At 39.4% G+C, this 20485-nt stretch overlaps 1 protein-coding gene across 4 annotated transcripts in view; it reads right to left on the reverse strand.

The window, feature by feature from the left end:
• Nucleotides 1-20485, reverse strand: part of CRPPA (CDP-L-ribitol pyrophosphorylase A) — a 380133-nt gene that overhangs the window by 273747 nt on the left and 85901 nt on the right. For all 4 annotated transcript variants that reach the window (XR_010663637.1, XM_065938670.1, XM_065938671.1 and 1 more), the window contains exon 4: nucleotides 3502-3606. Coding sequence is in view for 3 of the 4 variants with exons in the window: in XM_065938670.1 (XP_065794742.1) it covers nucleotides 3502-3606 (105 nt within the window). In the remaining variant the exon portion in view is untranslated. The remainder of the gene's footprint in view (nucleotides 1-3501; nucleotides 3607-20485) is intronic.

Here is a 20485-nt window from a genome sequence, read left to right on the forward strand (position 1 = left end):
AATGAGATGACTCTCAAAGACCAATTCACAGTGAGGGTCTTCCTTGTGAATTGAGTTTATCTGTGTACCCCCAGATAAGGCTCACTTTTCTAATATTTTTATTAATACATGGCTGACAGAGAGAGCCTGGAGGCTACCACCATGAATATAAGAACAATCATGATCTTTGCTTAAGAACAAACAACCTCTGCAATTATAACCGATTCCTTGTATATAACCTGCCATGGTTCTACAGCAGATAGTGCTCAGACCACATGCAGTGAGCTCAGGTACAGAGCATGTCAGATGCATTGCACTGCAGAACTGCTTTTCCTTCCTCACAGAACTGAAGAACACAGTAAATAACTAAATCTATTAGTAAGTACTCTAGGGTCTTAGGAGCTTATCATTCAAGTGCTCAGATGATTATGATGCCAGTGTCTCAAAACCCACTTTGAGAAATAATTAATACCTTTTCATATCAATAATTTGGACAATTTTTCTCCAGATTATCTCCAAACTAAACTTGCACAAAAACTGTTCGGCTAAGTGGTTCACAGCACTTCTTTCTACCCAAATAGGTTTCCCTGCTATGCCCAGATCCTGGCAGGTAAACCACCCTGGCCCAAAATCTGTATCTTACAACTCAGAACTAATGTAGTAGCTGACTTGTATGACACATGGAAATTTCCTCAAGTAGTCAACCAATCTATTAAAATCAAGTATGACATTGTTAAATTATCTCTAAAACAAGCAATGCCAACCAAAACCAGTACTATAGTTACTGATCCAAAATATAGCTCTATTATCGGGGGGAAAAAAAGTAGAAAATAGGCACTTAAAGCTTCAGACTATGCATTTTACCAAATTAAAGACTGCATTGATCTCATTCACTCATTCAATAAATATTTCTCAAATACTGCCACATCACAGGTCCTGTTCTAACAGCTGGAATGGAGCAATGAACACAGGGAGCAAAACTCAACCTGCAGAAACAATATTTTAGGGATACATTTTTTTTATAAAAATTGAATAAAATATATTTGTTTCCATGAAAACCCAAAGTTAACTAGACAGCTGAAATCAGCACTCAATATTTGCAATTTAGATGAGAAAAGGTTTTTTTTCCCTTTAACTGCCTGCTATGTAAGGTAAACTCAAAACAGTAATTAATGGAAAGATGCCTAATTACTATAGCTGGTTTTTCATTCCTTCCTGCTTTCCTTGAGGAATATAACTGCATTCCAAATTTAAACAGAATAATTATGAAAGTGCTTTATTCTTTTTTCCAACTAAATCTATCTTAACAATGGGGTTTTTAAAATAAAGAAAACTTGGTCTCAAATACTAAAATGACTTTTCTAGCATACTTGCAAGACAATGCTTATGCACTGAAATCAGTCTTAAGAATAAATATATATGTATTACTACCCAAAGGTCCTTGGGTACTACACTAATATTCAAAAAGAAATGATATAAAGATAGACAGCTAAAATTCTTTTTTTTTTTTTTCTTTTTTTTTCTGGCTACACTGCACAGCTTGCAGGATGTTAGTTCCTCAATCAGGGATTGAACCTGCACTGTCAGCAGTGAAAGTGGAGTGGAGTCCTAATCACAAGACTGCCAGCAAATTCCCCTAAAATTTGAATTTTTTTTTTTTTGGTCTACATTTTCCTATTGGCTATCAGTTCAATTCAGTCGCTCAGTCATGTCCAACTCTTTGCAACCCCATGGACTGCAGCACACCAGGCTTTCCTGTCCATCACCAACTCCCAGAGCTTGCTCAAACTCAGGTCCATTGAATCAATGATGCCATCCAAACATCTCATGATCTGTCACCCCCTTCCCCTTCGACCCTCAGTCTTTCCCATCATCAGGGTCTTTTCTAATGAGTCACTTCTAGGGAGGAGGGGGACACAATTCAACCCCCAGCACCATCTGTGAAATGACTCGTCAAGGGAATGAAGAGAAACACTTGGAAAGGCCAGCTTCCACTCAGTCCACTGACATTTGTTGCACATACAATGGAAGTAAGCTCCAAGGTGTGAGGACTAAAACTGTGATTCTGTGTTGCTGGTGGAAGCAGTGAAATTTGAGACTTAACACAAAAGACAGTGAAATACATCTATGGAGTTAGTGAAAAATGCAAAGAGCTTTCCTTCTACCTGAAGACCTGAGGGTGCTTTATACATTTAAAGAAGGCTCAGAATGCCCATGAGAAACAGATAATAACACAACCCCCTCAAAAAAATGAGCAAAGAGGCCAGAGGGTGTTGACATGTTAGTAGCAATAAATGTCTTGAGGTTTCATTTATTTATTTTTAACATAACCTGTAAATTAAGTTTGGCAGATCTGTAGTGATGTGAGTCAGGATCTTTCACAAAACACCTAATTGGTAATTACCCAAATCCTCCCAATGAATATGTGTATCACTATCTGTCATATACAGAAAAAAATAAAAATAATAAAATGTTGACCTGATGGATTAATGACATTTGGAAACTCTTAAAAGAGCAATAATACTGCATTACTTTTCTCCACCAGGCAATAAATCAGGCATGTCAATATCCTGTAATCTTGTAACAATTTAAATATGTATGAGACAATCTTAGCACGTAGCAAGGTCCATCACATGATTGTATAAAATACCTAACACATAGGGCTTCTTTTTGTTTTTATGTCAATGAAGAAATATGCTTTTGGATTCATATTAGCTCAGAATTAGGATGAATGTTTACTAGCCAGATTTAGATGGATGCTTTATAAAGATTTCATCCACTATTTCCAAAGAAGCAGTACTTGTTCAAAATTATGATATGACCCTACAATTCTGTTTCAGAATACATTGTTCCATTTACCACATTTCTACCCAATGAAACATAGGTGAGTCACGCTGAAAAGCACTCCAGCCTCAACAGGACCATGCAGTATGATAATGCTACGACCACTTCATTCCTCCTGAAGAAAGAAGTCTGTCATGAAACCAGTCAAGCCTGACCATAGGAAAGGGCACAGTGCCTCTTGGAGGTGGTGAGTTCTTCCAGGCGCCAGGCCTACTGGGTCAAAACCACTGCAGATGTGTGCTTCAATGAGACATTGAGTCACATCCTCGGGACTGCGAGGAAATGTCGCTGTGAGAAGCAGAATGGCGCCCTCAGTCCAGCTGAGAGTAAGGCTGCACAGTAAATCATTACACCAAGAACACACACAAAAGTTGTGAGCAAAACAGTCTTACTGCCTAAATGGGATCTGTCTGAGTAAACTATCCCAACATGAATTTTCTTGCAACCGAGCAACAGAAATGATACCATAATTTGATGGATCAGAAAACCCACTGAGACTCTTAACACCTTTAATGTGTATGTACACACATACTTTTATTCCTGGAAATACTGTTTCAATGTGAAGCCAAATGTTTTTAAACTTCTCTATTTTCTAAAGCACCTGGAAAATGTCAGTACTTGTAGAGTATGTCTTCAGTAATGACAGAGCAACACAGAGGTAAGTGCCAACTTCCTTACCTTCCAGAGGTCAGGGGATCCTTCCACAAGTTTTGCTTTGATATGACTGTATTTTAGAGCCAAATGCAAACACTCAGTTCCAAATTCCAAGTCATAGTCACTACACTGGATAGGAAGAAAAAAGAATTAAGAAGTTAAAATATAATATCAAATAATCTTTCAATTTCATAATCAACTTCATATAGAAAAGAGCCTAAAGAATTCACAAACTCTTTAATTAGCTACTGATTAATCAAGTTAGATTAATCAAGTTAGATTTGCCCTAAAAGCCAAATGAAACCAATAGAAAATAGAAATGTTGCAATCATGTTTTTAACTTCCTGAATAGTTTCGGTGAAAGTTGCTCAGTCATTTCCAACTCTTTGAGACCTCAGACTGTAGCCTGCCAGGCTCCTCTGTCCATTGGAATCTCCAGGCAAGAATACTGGAGTGGGTAGCCATTCCCTTCTTCAAGGGATCTCCCCAACCCAAAGACTGAAACTGGGTCTCCAACTTTGCAGGAAGATTCTTTACCATCTGAGTTCAGATGTCAGATAAATACAAAACTTTATTTCCTTTGCTCAAAAGCTACATTTCCCAACATATTTGTAAAATGCCTAAAGGTATGACTGAGGATTACCATATCAGAACTTAATTTAACAAATATACCTATCCATAAAACCCCAAATCTCATATTTATACCAAAACACTGGTAGGTCACAGCTTTCTTGATATCTTAAACAACAACAGATCTTTTTAAATGATATATTTTGATTCTGAACATGGAACTATATCAGTCTTCCATTATGAGGGGAAAAAAAAGTGAATGTCTATCATATTTAGTAAAATATAACCAACATTTTTTAACATTTCAGGCAGAGCCATCCAAATGACCAACATAACACAATTAAATAATGGTCACTGGGTATCTATCATGTCCAAGGTTTGTTTTAAGTACCAGCATATAAAGATAAATAAGACATGTTGAGTTACCTCAAGTAACTCAAGTTTAAAAGAGGTTGATCTATAACAAATATTTTATAACAGAATGTGATAGATGGAGCATTAGCAGAATATTTACAAGTAGACCAGGAGATACAGTTTTTAATTCTATGTAAGGGTACTAGGGAAGCCTCATTAGAGGAAATGGTCTCTGATCTCATTCTAAAGACTTAATAGGGACTTTCCTGGTGGTTCAGTGGCTAAGACTCCACACTCCCAATGCAGGTGCCCTGAGTTCAATCCCTGGGCAGGGAACTAGATCCCACATACTGCAACTAAGACTTGGCACAGATAAATAAATGAATAAATATTTTTAAAAAATAAAATAAAGACTGAAAAAAACTCAAGGATAGGAATACCTTTCAGGAAAAAACTGCCCAACAAAGATACAGACATTGCAGACGTCCGCTGGATTTGCATTTTACCAATAGCACAACCACGACTTACCTGGTGGTTCAGATAGTAAAGAACCTGCCTGCAGTGCAGGAGACCAGGGTTCAATCCCTACGTTGGGAGATCCCCAGAGAAGGAAAAAGGAACCCAGTCTAGTATTCACGCCTGGAGAATCCCACGTTCAGAGGCAACTGGCGGACTACAGTCCGTGGGGTCACAGTCGGACATGACAGAAAATAACACACACACACAAGAGCATATCCATATAAGACAGACCGCAGCGAGGCAATAAACATGAATATGACACTTAGAACCATTTGCCAATCTTTACTTTATGGAAATTACAAAACCTACATTTTATTGATTTGTAAAGTTAATAATATAACAAGAAAATATAACCATAACTATATATACCATGGGTATATATAGAGTCCCAAATTAACCAGAACTGTTTCAGTTTAAACTGCTATTCTTATAAACATAAAATGACATTTTTAAGAAATGTCATGATATGTCCAATATACGATATAACATGACATTGAAGAAATACAAGAAATTCCATCTTTAATATAGTATTATCAACACTTCAGTTCAGTAGCTCAGTCAGGTCCAACTCTTTGGGACCCCAGGGACTGCAACATGCCAGGCTTCCCTGTCCATCACAAACTCCCAGAGCTTACTCAACCTCGTGTCCATCCAGTCGGTGATACCATCCAACCATCTCATCCTCTGTCGTCCCCTTCTCCTCCCACCTTCAATCTTTCCCAGCATCAGGGTCCTTTCCAGTGAGTCAGTTCTTCCCATCAGGTGGCCAAAGTATTGGAGTTTCAGCTTCAACATCAGTCCTTCCAACGAATATTCAGGAATTATTTCCTTTAGGATGGACTGGTTGGATCTCCTTGCAGTCCAAGATACTCTTGAGAGTCTTCTCCAACACCACAGTCCAAAAGCATCAGTTCTTCAGCACTCAGCTTTCTTTATAGTCCAACTCTCATATCCATACATGACTACTGGAAAGACCATAGCTTTGACTAGACAGACATTTGTTGGCAAAGTAACGTCTCTGCTTTTTATATGCTGTCTAGGTTGGTCATAACTTCCCTTCTAAGGAGCAAGGATCTTTTAATTCCATGGCTGCAGTCACCATCTGCAGTGATTTTAGAGCCCAACAAAATAAAGTCTGTCATTGTTTCCACTGTTTCCCCATCTATTTGCCATGAAGTGATGGGACCAGATGCCATGATCTTAGTTTTCTGAATGTTGAGCTTTAAGCCAACTTTTTCACTCTCCTCTTTCACTTTCATCAAGTGTCTCTTTAATTCTTCTTCACTTTCTAGCATAAGGGTGCAGTCATATGCATATCTGAGGTTATTGCTATTTCTCCCAGCAATCTTGATTCCAGCTTGTGCTTCATCCATCCTGGCATTTCACATGATGTGCTCTGCATATGAGATAAATAAGCAGGGTGACAATATACAGCCTTGATGTACTCCTTTCCTGATTTGGAACCAGTCTGTTGTTGAATGTACAGTTCTAACTATTGCTTCTTGACCGGCATACAGATTTCTCTGGAGGCAGGTCAGGTGGTCTGGTATTCCCATCTCTTGAAGAATTTTCCACAGTTTGTTGTGATCCACACAGTCAAAGGGTTTCGGCATAGTCAATAAAGCAGAAGCAGATGTTTTTCTGGAACTCTCTTGCTTTTTCAATGTTCCAATGGATGTTGGAAATTTGATTCTTGGTTCCTCTGCCTTTTCTAAATCCAGCTTGAACATGTGGAAGTTCACAGTTCATGTACTGTTGAAGTCTGGTTTGGAGAATTTTGAGCATTACTTTGCTCATGTGTGAGATGAGTGCAATTGTGCAGCAGTTTGAACATTCTTTAGCATTGCCTTTCTTTGGGATTGGAATGAAAACTGACCTTTTCTAGTCCTGTGGCCACTGCTGAGCTTTCCAAATTTGCTGGCATATTGAGTGCAGCACTTTCACAGCATCGTCTCAGGGTTTGAAATATCTCAACTGGAATTCCATCACCCCCAATATCTTTGTTCATAAATGCTTCCTAAGGCCCACTTGACTTTGCATTCCAGGATGTCTGGCTCTAAGTGAGTGATCACACCATTGCCGTTATCTGGGTCATGAAGATCTTTTTTATATAGTTCTTCTGTGTACTTTTGCCACCTCTTCCTCATATCATATCTGTGCTTCTGTTAGGTCCATACCATTTCTGTCCTTTATTGTGCCCATCTTTGCATGGAATGTTCCCTTGGTATCTCTAATTTTCTTGTAGAGGTCTCTAGTCTTTCCCATTCTATTGTTTTCCTCTATTTCTTTGCATTGATCACTGAGGAAGGCTTTCTTATCTTTCCTTGTTATTCTTTGGAACTCTGCATTCAAATGGGTATGTCTTTCCTTTTCTCCTTTGCCTTTAGCTTCCCTTCTTTTCTCAGCTATTTGTAAGACCTCCTCAGACAACCATTTTGCCTTTTTGCCATTCTTTTTCTTGTGGACAGTCTTGATCACTACCTCTTGTTCAATTTCCCAAACCTCCATCCATTGTTCTTCAGGCACTTTGTCTATCACATCTAATCCATTGAATCTATTTGTCACTTCCACTGTATAATCATAAGAGATTTGATTTAGGTCATACCTGTAGCTACATACAAGTAAATTATGCTTTAGTAAACTTTACCAGTCTCCTGAGAAACCTGTATGTGGGTCAAGAAGCACCAGTAACAACTGGACATGGAACAAGAGAACAGTTCAAAATTCGGAAAGGAAAAAAAATTTCGGAAAGGAATACGTCAAGGCTGAATATTGTCACCTTGTTTATTTAACTTATATGAAGAGTACATCACGAGAAACGCTGGGGTGGATGAAGCACAAGCTGGAAGCAAGACTGCAAGGAGAAATATCAACAACCTCAGATATGCAAATAATACCACTCTAATGTCAGAAAGCAAAGAGGAACTGAAGAGCCTCTCTATGAGGGTGAAAAAGGAGAGTGAAAAATCTGGCCTGAAACTCAACATTCAAAAAAACTGAGATCATGGCATCTGGTCCCATCACTTCATGGCAAATAGATGGGGAAACAGTGGAAGAAGTGACACATTTTATTTTCTTGGGCTCCAAAATCACTGCAGATGGTAACCACAGCCATGGAATTAAAAGAAGCTTGCTCCTTGAGAGGAAAGACATGACAAACCTAGACAGCATGTTAAAAAGCAGAGACATCACTTTGCCAACAAAGGTCCTTATAGTAAAAGTTATTGTTTTTCCAGTAGTCATATAAAGATGTGAAATTTGGACCATAAAGAAGGCTAAGTACTAAAGAACTGATGGTTTTGAATTGGGGTACTGTAGAAGACTCCTGAGAGTTCTTTGGACTACAAGATCAAACCAGTCAATCCTAAAGGAAATCAACCCTGAATATTCATCAAAAGGGTTGTTGCTGACGCTCCAATACTTTGGCCACCTGATGTGAAGGGCTGACTCACTGGAATAGACCCTGATGCTGAGAAAGACTGAAGGCAAAAGAAGAAGGAGCCAGTAGAAGATGGGACGGTTAGATAGCATCACCAAATCAATGCATATGAATCTAAGCAAACTTTGGGAGATGGTGAAGGACAGAGAAGCCTGGTGTGCTGCAGTCCACGGGGTGGCAAAAAGTTGGACATGACTTAGCACCTAAACAACAACAAAACCTCCACATTCTATTAATAATTCCAACATCTGCACAATCTCATCTAGTAGTATGCAAGTAAGGCCAATCTACAGTAAAAATAACTACTTTTGGTTAAACCCCAAAGTGAAGTGAAAGTCACTCAGATGGGCTTCCCCTGTGGCTCAGCTAGTAAAGAATCTACCTGCAATGCATGAGACCTGGGTTCGATCCCTGGGTTGGGAAGGTCCCCTGGAGAAGGGAAAGGCTACCCACTCCAGTATTCTGGCCTAGAGAATTCCATGGATGGTATAGTCCATGGGGTCACAAAGAACTGGACAAGACTGAGCGACTTTCACTTCTCTCTCTCTCTCTAAACCCTGAAGATGACTACCAATAACCCTTCTCCTGCCCCTCTATCCAGATGCAGGATACTGAACCACATTCATGGACAGCCTTAAAGGGCTCAAAAAGTGCACACTGAGAGGACCAGCTTCTTCCTTCCCATCTCAGGAGTGAGAAGTGCTTGACACTGCACTCCTGCCAGTCACGCGATGCACCAACCAAGAATGGCAACAGCTTACCAAGTGCAAGAAGTCTTCCGGACTCCACTCAACAGAGCCAGCAGGAAACAAAGAAAACGACAGGTCAGATACTTCCAAAATATACACCCAAAACAGAAACTGAAGTGATCGTGGCAGAAATACTCTGAATCTGTCATTTCACTGTATAGAATAATTTTACAACTACTTATGGGGTTTGGGGGCTTCCCTGATAGCTCAGTTGGTAAAGAATCCACCTGCAATGCAGGAGACCCCGATTTGATTCCTAGGTTGGGAAGATCCGCTGAAGGGATAGGCTACCCACTCCAGTATTCTTGGGCTTCCCCAGTGCCTCAGCTGGTAAAGAATCTGCCTGCAGAGCAGAAGATCTGGGTTCAATCCTTGGGCTGGGAAGATCCCCTGGAGAAGGGAAAGGCTACCCACTCCAGTATTTTGGCCTAGAGAATTCCATGGACTGTACAGTCCATGGGGTCTCAAAGAGTTGGACATGACTGAGCGACTTTCACTTCACTTATGGGGTTTTGGTAATGTTTTTGCATTAAACCTTACTTCTATGGTTACCTCAAAAAAGTGCAAGCAGAAAGTCATCATGAATGTGATGAAACAACTTCCTATCTAAAATTCTATATTCAATAAAAATCTTTTTAAAAAATGGAAAAAAAGTGCATACTTTATGACAAATTAAAATCTGAATTTGTTCTCAAGAACGTGCATGATGATTTCTACTGCCTAGGATATGAAAAGCTAGCAAAAGTGATGTTTATTTCAAGAACAAGAGAAAAAGGCAGATAAACTACAAAAACAGAACTCTTTCTGGAAATCGTCAGAGCTGAGGTCACAGGATGACTGTAGCCCCAAATCTAAGAAAAGTAATGCCTCCCCCAAGAAGTAGAAGATGTCATCACCAGCTCACCTACAGAACACAAAAGGAAGAAACACCGAGTCCCATACAGACAGTAAGATAAAATCTCCTAAAAATTTCAACAAACTATAAATACTGAATGGAGGCAATTAGGAGAATAGAGTACCACTGGGAAATACAACCACAACATGAGTTAATACCCCATTCAAGCTTTTCTTTAGCAACCGACTACTGGGTGCTCATCAAATTGTGTGATATTAGTTCAAAGTGACTGTGATTAGGTATGGATTCTAAATGAGATAATCACTGGACAAATGCTTTATAAGGTAAGAGTAAGAAGTCAACAGGAAAAAAAGGGAATCATAAAATGAGAAATTAATACAAAGGCAGGCAGAAAAAAGAAAAGGAACAAAAATAAAGCAACCAGCAACATGGAGGATTTTAATCAAGTAAGTTCAGTTGGTAAATCATCTGCCTGCAATGCAGGAGACCCGGGTTCAATTCCTGGGTCGGGAAGATCCCCTGGAGGAGGAAATGACAACCCACTCCAGTATTCTTGCCTGGAGAATCCCATGGACAGAGGAGCCTGGAGGGCTACAGTCCATAGGGTCACAAAGAGTCAGACACAAGTGAGCGACTAAACCACCACCAAGTTAATTAAGGTGTAGCTGCACAAAATGTGGACACTATCCAGCATGGGGGCCATAGCATTATCACTGATCACATGAAAAATACACAAATACATAGATGCTGAGAATCCTCTGCCTCCCTAAACCTGGAGCCCAAAATAGTATTAATAATATTCTTCTATCAATACCCTCAGATATGCAAATGATACCACCCTTATAGCAGAATGCAAAGAAGAACTAAAGAGCCTCTTGATAAAAGTGAAAGAGGAGAGTGAAAAAGTTGGCTTAAAGCTCAACATTCAGAAAACTAATATCATGGCATCTGATCCCATCACTTCATGGCAAATAGATGGGGAAACAATGGAAACAGTGTCAGACTTTATTTTCTTGGGCTCCAAAATCACTGCAGATGGTGACTGCAGCCATGAAATTAAAAGATGCTTACTCCTTGGAAGGAAAGTTATGACCAACCTAGATAGCATATTAAAAAGCAGAGACGTTACTTTGCCAACAAAGGTCTGTCTAGTCAAAGCTATGGTCTTTCCAGTAGTCATGTAAGGATGTGAGAGTTGGTCTATAAAGAAAGCTGGAGTGCTGAAGAATTGATGCTTTTGAACTGTGGTGTTGGAGAAGACTCTTGAGAGTCCCTTGGACTGCAAGGAGATCCAACCAGTCCATGCTAAAGGAAATAATTCCTGAATATTCGTTGGAAGGACTGATGCTGAAGTTGAAACTCCAATACTTTGGCCACCTGATGCGAAGAACTGACTCATTTGAAAAGACCCTGATGCTGGGAAAGACTGAAGGCAGGAGTAGAAGGGGACGACAGAGGATGAGATGATTGGATGGCATCACCGACTCAATGGACATGAGTTTGGGTGGATTCCAGGAGTTGGTGATGGACAGGGAGGCCTGGTGTTCTACAGTCCATGTAGATGTTGAACATGACTGAGCGACTGGACAGAACTGAATATCCTCCTCAGGCATAAGCCCTTGGCACACTATAGTCAGAGGTCTTCATATACACTGTCCAGCCCAGTCACCTCAGAATGAAACTCACAGTCACCAGCCACCCCCTACCATAAAACCCACCAAGTACAACCAATCACCAACATACACACGTGAACAGAAAACCCAGATATAACTGAAATGCAAGGTAAGACTAACATGAAAGATAAGGTCAAAATGGCAAAAAATGTTTTGGAGAAACTAGAAACTACACAGTCAATAAAGATTCAACAGTCCCAGAATGATAGTGTTTATACTCATAAAATAAGGATAATATTTAGAAGGGTAGAAAACAGAAAAACATAATAAATCAAAGTCCAATATGTTAACAAAAATCAGAAGAACGTAAAAGGGCTGGAGGAGCAAACAATCAAATAATTATTAATTGCAGTAATAAAGAATGTGAGTCCCCAATATTAAACAATCTTACAGAATATAGATGCCAATAGATGAAAATACACCAAATTCAACTAAAAAAACCAAAATGTCTCTTGTAAAGAAGCAGGAATCCAAACTGGACAAGACTATTTAACAGCCAACAACGAAAATCAGATAAATAGTGGAAGAGTTTCTTCATAATTTAGAAGATAGTGGTTGTCAATAAAAAATCATGAAAGCTATATATCCTATCTGAAGGCAGAATATGGACTTACAGAAATATTGAAAGTCTCAGTAGAATTTTAGTTCCTATGTACTTTTTCAATGTAGGTTTCTTAACAGACTGCCTTTTTTAAGAGTTTTAGGTTCAGAGGAAAATTGAGGAGAAAGTACAGCTATTTTCCATTTACTGCTATCCCCACATACACACAGGCTCCCCCGCTACAAAATCTTACACCAGAGCAGTGCACTGAACCTACATAAACACACAGATAATACCTGAAGTCAACAGTTTACATTAGGGTTCATTCTTAGTGTTTCACATTCTACACATTGTAACAAGTGTGTAGTGGTATGTATCCACCACAATGGTAACATATAGGATATCTTCACTGCACTAAAAATTCTTTGTTCTCCTATTCACCCTCCTCTGTTCTCCCAATTCCGTGCAACTAATTAACTTTTCCCTGTGTCTATAGTTTTGTCTTTTCCAGAAGTCACATATCTGGAATCAAATAGTATGTGGTCTGCTCAGATTGGTCTCTTTCACGTGGTAATATATATTTAAAGTGCTTCCATGTCTTTCATGGCTTGAATTATTTTTTTAGCACTAGGTAATATTTCATTATCTGGAAGTACCACAGTGTATGTATGTATAAGAAAATCTTGGTTGCTTCCAAGTTTTGGTGACTATGAATAAAGCTAGTACAAAGATTGAAGTATAGGTTTCTGTATAGATACAAATTTTCAACTTATTTCAGTAAATACAAAGAAGCACAACTGCTGTATCATATGCTAAGACTATGTTTAGTTTTGTAAGAAACTGTCAAATTGTCTTCCCAAGCAGATGTGCCATTTTGCATTATCACCAGCAATGAACGCTGTATGAAAATGTGAATTAAAACAACAATGAGATCTCACTGCACATCTATTAGAATGGCTGAAATTCAGAACACTGACAATACCCAAAGTTGGTGATGATGTGGAATATCAAAATCTCAGATTCAATGCAATCCCTATAAAAATACCAATGCCATTTTTCAAAGAAAGAATAATTTTAAAACTCCTATGTAAACGCAAAAGACCCTGAATAGACAAAACAGTGTTGAGAAAGAAGGGCAAAGCTGGAGGTATCATGTGCCCTGATTTCAAACTATATTACACAGCTATTTATTTAAAAATAAATAAATAAATAAATGGTACTGGCATGAAAACAAACATGGGAGTTTAAAAGAACAGAAAGCCCAGAAATAATGATAGTGATAGGTTGTCACCATCATTTAATTGACACCAAAGAAGACAATAATATACAATGGAGAAAACAGTCTCTGCAACTAGTGGTGCTGGGAAGTCGGTGCTAGTCGGCTACATGTAGATGAATAAAACTAAAACTAGAATGTTTTCTTATATCATATACAAAAATAAACTCAAAATGTATTAAACTCTTAAATGTAAAACCAGAAACCAAAAAACCTCTAGAAGAAAACATAGGAACACTCTTTCACATAAATTGTGAAAGCTTTTTGGTTGTGTTTTGGTTTTGTTTGTTTGTTTGTTTTTGGCTCTAACTCCTAAAGCAAGGAAACAAAAACAAACAAACTGGACCTAGTTAAACTTAAAAGCTTTTGCACAGCACAGGAAACTTTTGACAAAATTAAATGACAATCTCCTGAATGGGAGAAAATGCTTGCAAATGATGTGACTGATAAAAGGTTAATATCCAAAATACATAAGCAGCTCATATTACCCATCAAAAATTCAAACAACTCAATTTAAAAAAATAGGCTGAAGACCTAGAGAGACATTTTTCCTAACAAAACCTATAGGGAATCAACAGGCACAGGAAAGATGCTCAGCATTGCTGATTTGAGAAATGCACAACAAAACCAGAATAAGATATCACCTCACACCTGTCAGAATGGCTATCATCAAAAAGACCACAAATCACAAATTGCTGGTAAGGATGTAGCAAAAAGAGAACCTTTGTGTGTTGTAGACAGGAATGTAAATTGGGATAGCTACTGTAGAAAACAATATGGAGGTTTCTCAAAAAACTAAAACTAGAACCACCATGAGTGGGTGAGTGCTAAGTCACTTCACATGTGTCTGACTCTTTGCAACCCCATGGACTATAGCCCACCGGGTTCCTTTGTCCATGGGATTTCCCAGACAAGAATCTTGGAGTGGGTTGCCATCTCCTACTCCACTGCGCTTGCCTGTTTCAGGACACCAATCTGTCCTGTTATCTCACTTCTCTGATAGATTTAAGACACGTTTTTTTTATCTTTCAGTTTGTTTAGCTTTGTACTGTTAGGACAGTGATCATTTCTAAGTTCCTTACACGCATGGGAAAGCAGAAGTTTCCCACATACTCTTTCTCATGAGATGCTGCTCCACAAAACTGGGGAGCACAATGAGAAAAGGGAAGACATAGGATGCAGAAAGCAAGATATTCTAATAGGTGAGAGAAAAAGAGAATTGCTAGGAGAGTAGGGAGAAACAGTCTCAAGGTGACTGCTATGCAGGAGGCAAAGTGACAAAATAGGCAACAGAGGGAACTGCAGTTCCTCAGAACGGATGCCTACAGATGGAAAATAAAAGGTTAGGAATGAATTTGCATCCCTTCAGAAGGTCTCAGGAGAACCTGTTTGCCTCTGAGAAGAAAGACTAAGGGGCAAGGTTAACATGAAGATTTAATTTTTACCCTTGCCATGTGCACATAGTCTTTGCTCTTACTGGAAAAAAAAAACTTTATACAGCATTCATGTAGTATAATGTAATATGCAATATAATTGTTATATTCTCAAGAAATATATGCTCTCAAGAGTTAAGATTTTGTTTCCAAACATAAACATTTAATACTTTCAGCAAATCAATCTGATGTCCTGACAATAATTAAGTTGCAGAGTATTTAAAGCTCCGAGCACACAAATCTAAAAACAATATGTCTACTATAAAATATTAAATCTGGTTAGCATCATGATAAACATGGGATATTACTCCTCAACTTGTTCCTGTTCTTCCTTTTTCCTAGCAGTAATTTAAAGCAATTTGCAAACTGTGCTTTAAGATTCATAACAAGTCCACGGATAGGGTCTGCTTAATTAATGAAAGTATATGTGTCCTTGACTGAACTTGATGCATTGTTGCCAAGTGGTTAGGAGCATTGATGTTGCAGTCAAACAGATTTGGGTTCCAACTGTGTCCTTCTACATAACAAGTTATCTGACTGGGGAGAAAATACTTAAAACGAGTCTGTCCCTCAAGCTTCTTCCATTTTCAGAAATGGAGAATAAAAACTACTGAAAAGAACTAGCATGATAGCCATGTGAGGTGTCTGGCATAGTGTCTAGTCTATGGTTATTCCTTGATAAAGTCTAGATAATTAGGGGCTATAATATAGTTAACCATATAAATGAAGGGCTTCCCTAGTGGCTCAGACAATAAAGAATCCGCCTACAATGCGGGAGTCCTGGGTTCAATCCCTGGGTTGAGAAGATCCCCTGGAGGCGGGTATGGCAACCCACTCCAGTAATTTTGCTTGAGAATCCCACGGACAGAGGAGCCTGGTGGGCTACAGTCCACGGGGTCACAAAGAGTCAGACACAGCTGAGTGACTAAGCACAGCACAGACAAATTAAGGTTTGAAAGTGAAACTGAAAGTGTTAGTCATTCCGTCGTGTCCGACTCTTTGCGACCCCATGGACTAAAACCTGTCAGGCTCCTCTGCCAAGAGAATTCTCCAGGCAAGAAAACTGGAGTGGGTTGCCATTCCCTTCTCCAGGGGATCTTCACGACCCAGGGTCAACCCAGGTCTCCCACACTGCAGGCAGATTCCTTACTATCTGAGCCACCAGGAAGTCCCAAATTAAGGTCTAAAAAGTAGTTATTCAGTAATAACTATTCAGTAATATGTGATGGCTGTATAGAGTTCTATGTGTTCTGTAGTGATACTGGGGGTAACTCTGAAATTGTGTGCAACGTTTCCCTTCTACTTTCCTCACACTTAGTTTCTGTTAAGAAAAATGGAAGAAACACTAGCAGTGAAACTGGAAGAATAAAGATAAAATGAAAAAGCAAAAAGGTTTAAAGTACAATTTTATTCTCACTTGTGACAATGACAGACATAGTCCCTTATCATTTTGTTTCATTCTATAAATCGCATATAGTTGTAGCTTTTGTTATGTGTATATTCTTTTTCTATCTTTTCTATGTAGTGAAGTGACTACTGTCAAACGGCTTGCAATATACCTCTCGTGCTGTTCAGGCAATGTCCATGGACCATCACCCTAGAGTTAACCACCTCCTTCGCTGCCCTTTCCCCTGTACCATCTTATTTTGCTGCAAATTCATTACTTAAGAGAGTCTTCGCCTCCTAGATATGAAAGAACACCCATTTCTCACCATCACTCTCAAGGGCTTTCTCCTGACTTTCCCAACCACCACTGACTTCAGGCCTCGCAGGCAGGATTAACATTCCAGACCCTTACACCTCTCTTTTTGTGCAAACCCTCTGTCCCTCCAATATGCACGCCATCTGGACAAATCCACCAATCTTCATAATACTATCATCTGTCACTACTTCAGAGGCTCCACCATTTCAAACATGTGGGGTCAGTCTTCCATTTTACTCAAATTACTAACATTATACTGGCTGAATCCAACGTCCATGTGCCCAAACTTTAAATATTCTACCCATTTCCTTGTTAGAATTTATTTTCACTTGCACAGCTAATTTCTATTGTAGAGAACTTTATTTTTACCTTCATCTGAGACTCCTCTGAAACTTTTCATTTCATAATCCAATCTGACTGGAACTTCCAAACATCATTTCTCTTACTCTCCTCTCCCATTGACCCTGAAAGAGGCATCCAATCCTCTTGGATTGGATGAAACCTCCACTGGTTCTCAATTAGTTAATGCTCATTTTTCTAGACTGTCCTTCATCAACCAGAAGACTATGGTTGAAGGCGTAAAAAAAATTTATTACTAGCACCCTGACTGCCTTGATCATTTGTCCATCCACTAGGTCTCCTCTACAAACTCCAAGTACAAAATCATGTCATCTGTTTTGTTTTCTAAATTTTTAGTTCATAGATTTCAGTTATCAAAGTACATAGTTCAAAGAACCAACTATCTCTACAAGATTTGTTATGAAGAAGTCAACCTCACTCCCTTTGCTCTACTTTGTCTTCACCACAGGCAATCATTTTCCTTCTTTCAGTTGACGCTTCTAATACTCATTTCCATGTGTAACAAGTCAACTGTGTGCTGTGCTTAGTCCAACTCTTTGTGACCCTGTGGACTGTAGCCCACCAGGCTCCTCTGTCCATGGGGATTCTCCAGGTGAGAATACTGAAGTGGGTTGTCATCATCTCCTCCAGGGGATCTTCCTTACCCAGGGATCGAACTCAGGTCTCCTGCCCTGCAGGCAGATTCTTTATCGTCCGAACCACCAGTGATTAACAAATAGACAAATGTCAGCAGCACGCAGCAGTCAGCTTCCTTCTCACACACAGCTGTGGGGTGGCCGAGGTGACTGCTGTAAGCTGCAGGACTGCAGGTCGGCTGCGGCACTTCTGATCCATGGGTCACACACTACAGGCCACACTGGAGGGACAGGCCAGACTGTGCCTTCCTTAGGACAACGGGTGCAACAAAGGGCAAACCCAACAGCAGAGGCACATCTACGCCTCTATCTACATCTCCTCTGCAAAAATCCCAAAGCAAGCTAGCAGGCTAAATCCAGAATCAAGGAACAGAGAAAGAGACTTCACTTACCAGGAGGACATGGCAAAGGTAAAAAGCAGAATACTGTCACGCCTGAACAATTGAAATAGTTTACTATCACACTGTCTCTCTAAAGAACATACAGCTCCATTTTCTGAGTTAACCCTCAGATAGAGAAGAATTTTGTCTCCTCTCCTCCCCGCATCACAGTGTACACTGACACTTCCTATTTCCCATGCCTTCAGTATCTTAATTTTCGTTACATCGCGTGTTTGCATTAGTGACTATGTCATCACTGCTCATAGCTAAGTCATACACTGAAATTCCTTTCCTGCACAAGTCTTGGTCTTTCCTGGAGTTATAACTTCTCTTTTGTTTAAACTGTTTAGTTTTCTTTATGCCTGTGGGTCATTCAATAGCAAATAACTATTTGTCTAGATCTACTCTGAAGATGCTCAGACACGTAAGGTATTCACCAACTTTGTATTCCTGAAGAAGTCACCCTTGGAGTCTTCTGACCTTTTTCAGCAGGGACTGGTGACTGGCACACAGCTATCATCCTGAGAACACCCTACACCATGATCCTGGGGATACTTGTCATCTATTCTCCTGCCATGATCTTCCAACACCCACGTAATTTTTTTAAATAACCCTCTGAACACATCCTCCAGTAGCTTTCTGAGAGAAGGACTGCAACAGGTAAGCTTTAAAAAACACTATTTGTTGCATTATTTCTTTGATATTTCTTCCTCTCAATTTTCTCTTTGGGAAAGTTTTGTCATTGAATGTTGACTTTTTTTTATTGGACTTCTAATTTTCTTGTCTTCACTGTATTTCATCTTTTAATATTTTGGGGAAAGTTCCTCAGATTTTAACTCCAGATCTTGTTTTTACACTCTGAACATTAATTTGTTTGAGCATTCTGATCTTATTTCACATTTGCAATGAAGTTTTACCTCTGTAATGATATTAACTTTTTAAGAGTTTTCCTTTCTCCGCACATTCGCTGTTTTCTCAAGGTACGCTTTTCTCTTTGTTTTGGTCTCTACCTTCCACGGTAAGTGCATTCTTCAAGTGGGATGGTAAACCTATTCAGCAATGAGTGCAGGTGTGGGGTTTGTAAACCGTGAGCTTCCCTACAGGGTGACGGGGTTGAGATGATTAGCAGGGAACCTCTGAGGTGAGCACTTTTAGGTCTTTCTTCTTAGACTAAACATATTATTCAAATAAAACATTTCCAATGTCCAGCCAGGAGAGAAAACCAAGTCACCAAGATATTTGCTGCTGAGTGGAAGAAGACGCCAAGGGCCTTGCGCGTCAGGTAGGCAGTATGCACATGGTCTGTTAGATATTGTTTGGGGCAAGGCACTCCTTCCTTCAACCAGCGTTCTCTTCCCGACAGACGGCGCTCTTCCCCCCACCTGCTTCTGCAGTGGGGACAAGGAGGGTCACAGAGTAGAGAAGGTGATCTAGAGATCAGACTACTTTTTAGTAGTTTTTACATTCCACCAAGTCTCCTGATTTTGTCCCCCTTCACTCAGTTCTATGGGTTATTGTTGTTCAGGTGTTAAGTCATGTCTGATTCTTTGTGACCCCATGCACTGCAGCACACGAGGCTTCCCTACCTTCCACTAGTCCCCTAGAGTTTGCTCAAACTCATGTCCACTGAGTCAGTGATGCCATCCAACCATCTCATCCTCTGTCTAGGGGTACCTGGGGCTACTAGTTCCTGAACTATTGAGCAATTCTATTGTAGTCAATGTTAATTCTTAGCTTTCCCTACAGTTCCCTTCTAATTCAGCCTTCTCAGATTCATTGCTGTCAGCCATCACTACTTCTCATTCTCCTTATTCCTGTGGGTTCACATTGTTTTTAATCCCTTGCTAAGGGACTTTAATGAGGTTTTGGTAGTAAACAAAATTAGATCATGTTCAGTTGGTTATCTTTACCCAGAAACAGGAATATGTGCATTCTAATTAGGTAAGTAATTCCAAATTGTCACCTATTGAGGTGGCTTCAATTTACATTTCCATCAACAACATATGAGAACGTGGCAGAGTTGTTAACATGAGGTAAATGAAAAGGACTCAGAGGGACTGGAAAAACCTCTAAAAATAATATTTTGTGTGTAACACAGTTATTTTTCTGGGGAGGGATTCAACAAGTGTCAGAGCTTTTAACAAAAAAGTAAGGGACTATTGTTTTACGGTGAGCATGTAATGGTCCACGGTTACAAATAATCCAATCATGTATCTATTTTTCCAGCTTCAGCATCACTTGCAGGTTTAGTTCTGCAAAGCAGCCTGGCAAGTTTGCCCAACAAAGAATATATACACTGGAGAAAAGCTAAACCAAAGGCGTGCATGCACAAGTTTCTCACTCTGCCATTTCAGAATCCAACTCAGAATGTTTCAAGTAGAAACAAACTAGGCTATCTTACATTGAGGTAAATAATGAACACCTGCATTCAATTTATCATCTGAAAAATCAGACTTGATGCCTTTTGCATACATTTACATTGTTTGAATTATGCAATGTATTTTAGAACTACAGGAGAGAC

The sequence above is a fragment of the Muntiacus reevesi genome, chromosome 6 (assembly GCF_963930625.1).
Source record: "Muntiacus reevesi chromosome 6, mMunRee1.1, whole genome shotgun sequence".
NCBI lineage: Eukaryota > Metazoa > Chordata > Mammalia > Artiodactyla > Cervidae > Muntiacus > Muntiacus reevesi.